We start from the raw sequence: 9,295 nt of genomic DNA, 5'->3' as shown, positions 1-9,295 counted from the left end.
TTTCAGGACGTCCCGGTCTCGTCCCGGATCCGTCCCGTCTCAACCGGGACCGGGACAACCCCGGGACGGGTCGAGACACGGGACAGAAAATCTGTCCCGTTACTGTTCATTGGGACGGAACCGGGACGGGCCTGTCCCGGTCCCGATCCGTCCCATGAACACCCCTACATACGACCTCCATATGCGTTACAGAACAGTGCAAATATCATTTTGGTGACAAGAAGGAAACCAAAAGCTTAGAAAATCAAATTGCACAAACACAATAACAAAACGAAGAAAATCTTAATAACACGAAATTCACTCCTTTTTTTCCAGCGGAGAAATTAATGTCAAGTAGAATCAGGAGACGGACAAGGAGGAACAGCCACTTCCGTAACTCCCTCAAGCATCAATACCACACTCTTCATTGATGGCCGAAGAAAAGGCTCGTCTTGAATACACCATAACCCCACTTTCACCATATTCTCCAGTAAGCTATTATCCACTTCTTCCCCAGCAACCAGCTTGTTTAGCTCCCTCCGAGCAAAACACTTGTACACCCAATTGGACAGAACAATTTGCTCTGGATTCAACATATTGACCACTAAGCTTTTTCTGCAAAATACAATCTCCAAAAGCATTATTCCATAGCTATAAACATCTGCTTTCACTGTTATTGGAGTGTTCTTATTCCACTCTGGAGCCAAATAGCCTCTCGTGCCCCTAACTTGAGTGAAGGTTCTTGTTTGATCCGGCATTAGAAGTTTGGCTAACCCAAAGTCTGATATTTTAGCTCTGAAAAACTCATCCATCAATATGTTTTGAGGCTTTATGTCACAGTGAATGATGGGAGCCTTGCATTGTTCATGCAGATACAACAAGCCTCTTGCAATGTCCAGTGCTATTCTTCTTCTCTCATCCCAATCTGGACGTACAGTACTGTCACCAAAGATGAGCTTCTCAAGGGAGCCATTACTCATGTACTCATAAACCAGAAGCCTTTTAGATCCCTCAGCACAATATCCCAGTAAGCGAACTAAGTTTTTGTGGTGTGTTTTCCCAATGGCTCGCATTTCAGCTTGGAATTCTCTCTCTCCTTCTTCAATAAACCTGTGTAGCCTTTTTACGGCAATCAGTTTTCTTCCTTTATGTAAAGTTCCTCTGTAAACTGATCCGAAAGAACCCTTACCCACCTCTTGTTTGAAGCCATGTGTTGCTTTCTTGAGCTCATTGTATGAAAATACCCTCAGAGTAGTACCTTCGCTCAAGCCTAAATCTCCAGTCTCCAGCAACCTCTTGTAACTTAAAACTCCAATCTTGTATATAAATCGGCTAGAGATTGCAACAGCAGAACACAAAAGAATAACGAAACTCAAAACAATGAGAATGATCACCTTAATTGCTTTCTTACTGGTAGTCTTGATGGGAGGTGGTTGGTCAGGCTCAGATATGGAAAATGAAGCATTGTTGCTTCTGAGGCTCTGATTTCCCACCTTGAAGTATATTGTATAGGAGGAGGAGGACACTTGTGTTTCTCTGCCAATATATCTTAATGGAAGTTCTTGTTTCTTGCAGCGATTGTTTTCATAAAATGCAGCCCCACAGAAACAGTCTTGCAAACAAGAAAACGGGCATTCCCCCTCTAAAATGTCTTCCTCTGTATAAGGAAGATCGAGATCACCTACTCTCATATGTTCCATGGGGTACATGAAATAAGAAGTTGCATTGTCTTTCCCACCCTTACATTCTGCTTCTGAGAAGTTCCTTTTGCATCCCAGATTATGATCACTTGGGTCTGTAAAATCAGTTCCGGGAAGACAATTACAATAAGGTTGGTTGTCATTGACGGTACAATAGCTGTTGAACCCGCAAAAAGAATTCACATTACAAAGGTTGTCCAAATCTGGTGGTGACCATAACTTCATAACTTGGTGTTTCCCATCTGCGTTGTCAAAATGAGCATAGAGTCGTAAAACTCCATCAGAATGAATAGTTGCGCGATAAATAGTTTTGTTTCCTTTGAAGCTGCTATCACCCCTCCACCAAAGTATTTCTGAGTTGGAACTACTAGCATTTACAATGCACAGAGGCTGAGGATCTGTGTTGTTGAGGAAAAGATAATATTTGAAACTTGTGCCATGATAAGTGGTGTCAGAGGCCCAGTAAGCATCATAAGCTGTACGACCAGAATATCGTGGGTACAGAACAAGGTTTCCATCAGCCTGCATAGAGAGTTGAAACCTTCCAGAAGATTGGTTGGTGTCTGATGAACTAGACACCAATTGACTCCCAGAATGTAGTTTTTGACCCCCTAACATGGTATCAGTTGGGTAATCGAAACTCTGCCAAAGGATGTGTAAACTTTCGTTTTGCAGAACAAAGTTTCCAGAATCAAGCATGGAAGCAGAGGAAACATTTCCTTTGTTACTATGAGCAATAACCTTCGGTTGCCCTTGATCTGTTCGTAGAGAAAGCTGACCTCTCTCGGTTAGAACAAGCTTTGCATTTGAGAAGACAGGAGGGTCATCGCGATTTGCAGTCCAGACGATTGTTTTATTAGTCCCATCAAGTAACCAGATTCCAACTTTGAAGCCGTCGCTTGGATTGTAAAATCCAAATTTAAATCGACCAGAATTTGAAGACCATGAAGAGTTAGGACCAAGGGGGGAAAGTGACGAGCGGAGGGGTATGGGTTCTGCGAATACCACTGTTTCGCATAGAAAATATACCAAAAGGAGAAAGTAGATGTTTAGTGGAGTGGTAGCCATGGCCAAGAAAATCTCACAGAATTGAGGAATCGCCAATGAACAAAAGGGATTGGTGCGATGAAAGACCTACGGCTGAAATTATATTGCAGAATCTCAAAGTTCTCTTCCATGTCCTCCCCAGAAGTGATGAGAAATTTCCTTGTTTATTGATCGTGGCTTTTTTCAATGGAAGAAATTGGCTAAGGCGCGTTTGGTAGGAAGAATTGACTTTGACGTAAGGGAACGGAAGGGGAGGACAAAATTTCTGGCCGCCGGAACATTGGGCATGCGAAGGAAGGAAAAGAAAAATAATGAATTAAAAAAATTAAAAAACACACAAATTAACCCAAAACGTGTCTCATGACATAATTAATAAGTCACATTAAACACAAATAAATATAAAATTGCCTTTTTTTTGCCATTTAAAATATCAGACTTATCATAATTCATTTCATTTTTAATTAGGTCTTTCTAGATATTTTTTTTACTGAGTGTTTATAATTTTATCAATTATATATATTAATTTTATACCCATAATTTATTTATTTTAAAGAGAAACAATTTTAGTAACTAATTTCATAGGCATGGATTGGAATGATTAACTCTTCTCTCACATGGAAAAATATGTTGCCACCTAAGGCGGAAGGAAGCTATTTTTTTCCCTTCATCTTTTAAAAGAAAGTGGGTCTCATACAAGGGCATTAATCTCTTCATAACAAACGCGCCTGATGATGAAAAATGTGCAATCTTCCTTTTCCTTTTCGTAAATTTTCTCTGTAACAAACAGGCTGCGAGAATAACCTACACATGAAATTCCAAATTAAGAATATTTATTTTACGAATTTTTTAAATTTATCCTAATTATAGAATGACCAGAGATGAATTTTTAATTTAAAATCTTGTATGGTAATTCTTAACCCACTTAAATTTCTGATACTTAAAAATAAGTTTGAAATAATTACTTTATGTATTTGACCTCCAAATTAATACTTATTTATATTTTAATTACCTTTTAAATAAATTTTATTTAATGCATTACAAACGCGGATTTTATTACTTTAGAGGAGAATTAGAATGACGTCTCAAGGAGAAAAAATTATGATCAACAAGTCTTAATATAAGTGAGCAATTATTATTTATTATCCTCCAAGTTGTCACTGTAAACTGCTCTATTTTTATTAAAATTTTTTAGTAATTATATTCCTTACTTTCTATTTCATAGCAATTCTTCCTTCCTTCATATACAGATAGTTGTTGTATTTTGCTATTTAATTTTAATATTTTAACAAATAGACTTGGTCAATGCTGGAACATGATTGACTGAATGCAATGGGTTAACTTTTGTTTCCTTTTCCAGCTAAAGGCTTCTTTATGAATTAAAGAGGGAAAAAATTGCTTTCATAATGGATATGGACATCCAAAATGCATCATATTGTCGGAACAATCATGGGATGACCATGACTTTTTTTTTTAATAATTAAAGTTCCTTTTTTCTTTTTTAAAGTTAATTTCTATCTACAATGCCAAATGTTATGTTAGTATGAAACTCAACTGACATGGTTGAATTAGGTTAATAAAATTTTTTGACAAAAATAAATCTAATATAATAAAGTAATAAATTTGAGATGGAGACAAGTAAATATATACACATATATATAATACTTTTGATTTTTGATATAAGATTTAATTTATTATTGAATTATATTAAGGGTTGAAGCTAGTATCTATTAACTTATATGTGTATATATTATGTTTTCTAATAGCTATTATTTTATTTTTTTTGGGGAAAAAAAGTTCTCTCTTTATGAAACTTATTAGGAAATTATACTTTAATAAGAAGGTTGTTGTACCTCTCCCTGAACCATTTATTCATAAGCTGATAGAGTACCCTTCTTATTATTTAAAATTGCCGTATAAGTCGGTAACAGGAGTTGAGTCTGGTAAGAGAAGCTAACCTTTCACAATTTGGTGAATCAACATTTGAATCCTCATCAAGATAGCTGCTCACCTTAGTACCCGATAGTGTTTTAAATAGGATTGCTTTCAATTAAAAAATACCTATATTTGACAAAAAATACATTTCTTATGTATTTATTACTCTTACCAATTTAACAATTTTTTTTAAATAACGTAATTTGGTTGTTAGAATCTTATAAAAAGATCCAAGAGAATGATTCATCCGAGAGATAAGGTTGTTTCCCAAAAGTCCTTTAATAAAGTTTCAACGAATAGATGTGTCTGTAGTTTAAATTAATAGCAAAATAATTATCAATTATCTTTTCCTTTTTCTTAAAAAAAACTCCTCGTAAATTCCCAAAGATCTCTCTTAGGGGGTGTTTGGGTTCCAACCCAAACCATGGTTTGGGAAAAAATTGCACAAACACCCTTAAAAAAATCAAAACCATGGTTTTGGAAAAAGCAAAAAATTTTTGCTTTTGGAAAAAAAAGGGAGAGTGTGAAAGCCTATAGGATATGTATCTTGTGTTTTTTTTATAAACATATTTTTTTATAAATATATTTAATCTTATATCTTATAAATATATATACATATTAATTATTTATTAATTATATTATTTTATGTATTATTAATTATGTTAATAAAAAATATATTATTCACAATTTTATTCCTTCAAATTAAAATATATCATAAAATATATTTTTTCTGTAATTATCATATTAATTTATGCCTTTTTTTAGTAATTTGTACATGTAAAAAGTGCTTCTGGTAACAACTATCCAAACACTCTCACTTCTCAGAATCACTTTTTCACAAAATCTATTCTTCAAAAAATCTATTCTCCAAAAGCTATTCTCCAAACCATAGTTTGGTTATATCCAAACACCCCCTTATTCTCACTTTATATAACATGCGGTTGGTTTATTGATGGGCGTATTTTGGCTTTTCGATGAGCTTTGTTTGGTTTGGAATTTGTATTGGGCTCACAAGATCAATAGCTGTTTCTTTGATTGAATGCACATCATGGATCACGATTGGGTTTGGGAAATATAAGGATGGCAAAAGGTTGATAGGAAGGAGTTAACTTATAACTTATAATCTGTAAAATTGTGAGTTTAAATTCTATTATTAATATGAGAATTTTATTTGTGAGTTTAAATTCTATTATTAATATGAGAATTTTATTACTAGGTAATTTATAAATTTTTATATATGTGTTTTTTGAGCCAGGAGGTGTATTTGGTTCAAGTGAACCAAACTCACCTTTTTTTTTTGTGCGAAGAAAATTCAAACATATTTTGAATTTCAGAATTAGATTGCAAATCACTTGACAAGATTTTGATAGAATAATAATAACTCAATTTAGCTATTTTGTAAGTCATATAATTTTTTTTTATAGAGATAGCAAATATTTTTTGAGAGTTAAGAGTCAAATATTATATATGTAATAATTAGATTTTTTTTTAAATATACAATCAATTTAACTTAGCAGAGATAAATCAAGTTTACATTTTTAATCCATTTAATTATGAAAGTTGAAACCAAAATAGTTTGTTTAATCCTTAACCCACGTGGGTTAAAATAAATCGTTCCAATTATATTGATTTGCCTTTTGGTCAACAAAATCAAGCGCATAATCAAATATTTTAATCATCATATTTTTGTGCTTGCTTTGCAAAGTGCAAATTTCACATTTTCTGCTCCGTGAGATTCCCTAGCTACCGATTGTCGGCCCATCGCCCTTCTTCAAGGAAATTACACGAAAATGATTGAAACAAGTCAAGAGTCTTCGCTCGTTTCTAACTTTCCCATAGTTCATGTTCACGTCTTAACCCGCTTTTTTTTTTTTTTTTTTTTTGAATATTTCCCTCAAAATCAGTCCCAAAAATGCCAATTTATATAGGTTGGATAGCACCTGCATTTTCCCAATTTCATATCCTTCTTGATTTCTTCGGAGTTCTGCTAACCAATCTTCTCTTCCTCCTCGTCCATTCTCCCGCCACACCATATCATCCATGTCCCCCATTCCTCTGTTCTTATTGTCTGTAGTTCTATCTGCAAACCAAGTTAGGGCTCAAAACAATGATTCCAACGTCATAAATTTGGGTTCTTCTCTCTCCCCAAAAACGAATTCTACTTCATGGGTTTCACTGTCGGGTCATTTTTCCTTCGGCTTTTATCCGCAAGATAATGGCTTTGCTGTTGGAATATGGCTAATGGGTGAACCAGAAGGAACCATCGTTTGGACACCAAACTTAAAAAATCTATCTGCTTCCTCTGATTCAGTAATTGAATTAACCAAAGAGGGTCAGCTTCTGCTCAGAAACGAGAAACAGATGGAAGTAGTCATTGCTAACGCGTCTGAGCCTGCGGTTTCAGCATCTATGCTTGATTCTGGGAATTTTGTGCTTTATAGTAAGAATCATAGTGTCGTCTGGCAAAGCTTTGATTCTCCCACGGACACCATATTAGGAGGTCAGAATTTATCTGAGGGACAAAATTTGACTTCTGCAAATGGACATTTTACTCTCAACATGCAGAGTGATGGAAATCTTGTTGCCTACCCTGTGAATAATGAAAGAGAAGACGATGCTTACTGGCACTCAAATACTTCTCAACTACTTGTCTCACAACTTACTCTTAATCTTACAGGCTTTCTTTGCCTCAGCGATGATGATGGGGATACCATCAAAGTTCTGGCCAGTCGCAGCAATCGCGGGAGGAACACAAGCTTAATCTATTGTGCAACATTGGATTTGGATGGCATATTTAGATTGTATGTTCACACTTTTGAGAAGAATACTGGCTTCACCAGCCAGATTTTGTGGGAGGCTATTTCTGATCATTGTCAAGTCAAGGGCTTTTGTGGCTTGAATAGTTATTGTTTCATCGTGGCTGGCAAAGCTGAATGCAAGTGTTATCCCGGATTCAGCCCAATAAGTGGAAACAACAGCATGTTCTTGGTTTGTGATCAGACCATGAAAAATGATTGTATCACCAGTAGAGATCCGAGGATGCTATACAATATTAGTAGCCCATTGCAACATATGCAATGGAGCCTTATTCCTTATTGGAACATGCAATTGGAAATGGAAGCTTGTGGGAAGTCTTGCCAGGAAGACTGTGATTGTGGGGCAGTGTTACATGAAGATGGCAGCTGCAAGAAGTATAAGCTTCCGCTTGCTTTTGGCAGAATTAATAATACTGTATCAACCACAGCCCTCTTCAAGTTGCCTTCAATGAATGCCATTCATCCAAAAAAGCCAGAGGTTGTTGTTGACCACAAGAAAAATCTAATTTTTACTCTGCTCATCGTTCTAGGCTCGATTTTATTCCTTTGCTTAGTCTTTGCAATATCTATTTTCTTCATCTACATGCATAAAGTCTATTCATACACAAAGCTCGCTGCTAGTAGCGAAAATTTGGGGTTTGTTGAGGATTGTAGTTTACGAACATTTACCTTTGATGAGTTGGTGAATGCAACTAGAAACTTCAAAGAAGAGATCGGTAGAGGATCTTTTGGAGTGGTTTACAACGGAACAATTCAAGGAAATCATCAAAGGATAGCTGTGAAGAAATTAGACAATGTTGTTGACGAAGGAGAAAGAGAATTTCAAGCTGAAATCACTGCAATTGCCCAAACTCATCACAGAAATCTTGTTCAGCTTATTGGTTATTGCATTAATGGTTCAAGAAAGCTTCTTGTTTATGAATACATGAGCAATGGGTCCCTAGCGGATTTTCTGTTCAAGGCTCAGATGCATCTATCTTGGAAACAAAGAGTCAAGATTGCATTGGATGTCGCAAGAGGTATCTTATATCTACACGAAGAATGTGAAGTTTGTATCATCCATTGCAATATCAAGCCTCGTGACATTCTCTTGGATGAAATGTGGACAGCAAAGGTATCTGATTTTGGACTTGCAAGGCTATCAATGCCAGAACAGTCAAGAACCAGAAGTAGCAATGAATCAACAAGTGGCTATGTGGCACCTGAACGACAAAAAGATGCATTGGCGTCTGTTAAAGTTGACATCTACAGCTATGGCGTGGTGCTGTTGGAGATCATATGTTGCAGAAGGAATATAGACGTGAATGCTCCTTCAGAAGAGGAAATAATGCTTTCTAGTTGGGTATATAATTGCTTTGTGAGAGGGGAATTGAATAAATTGGTAGTAGATGAAGATGTGGAATGGATTACATTGGAGAGAATGGTGAAGGTGGCCTTATGGTGCGTCCAAGAGGACTCATCTCTACGTCCTTCCATGAAGAATGTGATATTGATGTTGGAAGGGTTGAAACATATTCCAATTCCTCCATCTCCAATGCCTCCTATGGTTTGTGAATAGGAATCTGATTCTGTGTTTTTGATGTGTTTATTCTGATTATTATGTTTGTAAGCATGTAGTATGTACTTTAGGCTTTAATTTCAATTTTGCATATGATCTTCGAAGCTATGTTAAGAATTGGATTACTTGTGTGCGTGTCATATTAGGTGTGTCTCTGGCATTGTAATGCAATTTTGTTCATTTGATAATGCTGTACTTTATGATGAAAAATATAGTGTTATTGATTTTGCAAAAAAAAAAAGTTTAAGTTGTCTGTCAAAATT

At 35.6% G+C, this 9,295-nt stretch overlaps 2 protein-coding genes across 2 annotated transcripts; one reads left to right on the top strand and one right to left on the bottom strand.

Moving 5' to 3' along the window:
• Positions 1-317: 317 nt before the first annotated feature.
• Positions 318-2,747, bottom strand: LOC114758804 (G-type lectin S-receptor-like serine/threonine-protein kinase LECRK3). The gene has a single exon (XM_028947892.1). It carries the CDS (start codon positions 2,745-2,747, stop codon positions 330-332), a length of 2,418 nt encoding a protein of 805 aa, XP_028803725.1. The 3' UTR covers positions 318-329.
• Positions 2,748-6,698: 3,951 nt separating this feature from the next.
• Positions 6,699-9,032, top strand: LOC114758803 (G-type lectin S-receptor-like serine/threonine-protein kinase LECRK1). The gene has a single exon (XM_028947890.1). It carries the CDS (start codon positions 6,699-6,701, stop codon positions 9,030-9,032), a length of 2,334 nt encoding a protein of 777 aa, XP_028803723.1.
• The last annotated feature ends 263 nt before the right edge of the window (positions 9,033-9,295 follow it).

This window comes from Neltuma alba, unplaced genomic scaffold (assembly GCF_004799145.2).
Source record: "Neltuma alba isolate B1F8T4 unplaced genomic scaffold, ASM479914v2 tig00010747_pilon, whole genome shotgun sequence".
Lineage (NCBI taxonomy): Eukaryota > Viridiplantae > Streptophyta > Magnoliopsida > Fabales > Fabaceae > Neltuma > Neltuma alba.
Note: the sequence above shows the minus strand (reverse complement) of the source record. Positions and strands in the feature narration are given on the sequence as shown.

What these genes read in the sequence shown, in the direction of transcription:
- LOC114758804 (XM_028947892.1), bottom strand. Translation starts at nt 2,747, where the DNA reads ATGGCTACCACTCCACTAAACATCTACTTTCTCCTTTTGGTATATTTT.
- LOC114758803 (XM_028947890.1), top strand. Translation starts at nt 6,699, where the DNA reads ATGTCCCCCATTCCTCTGTTCTTATTGTCTGTAGTTCTATCTGCAAAC.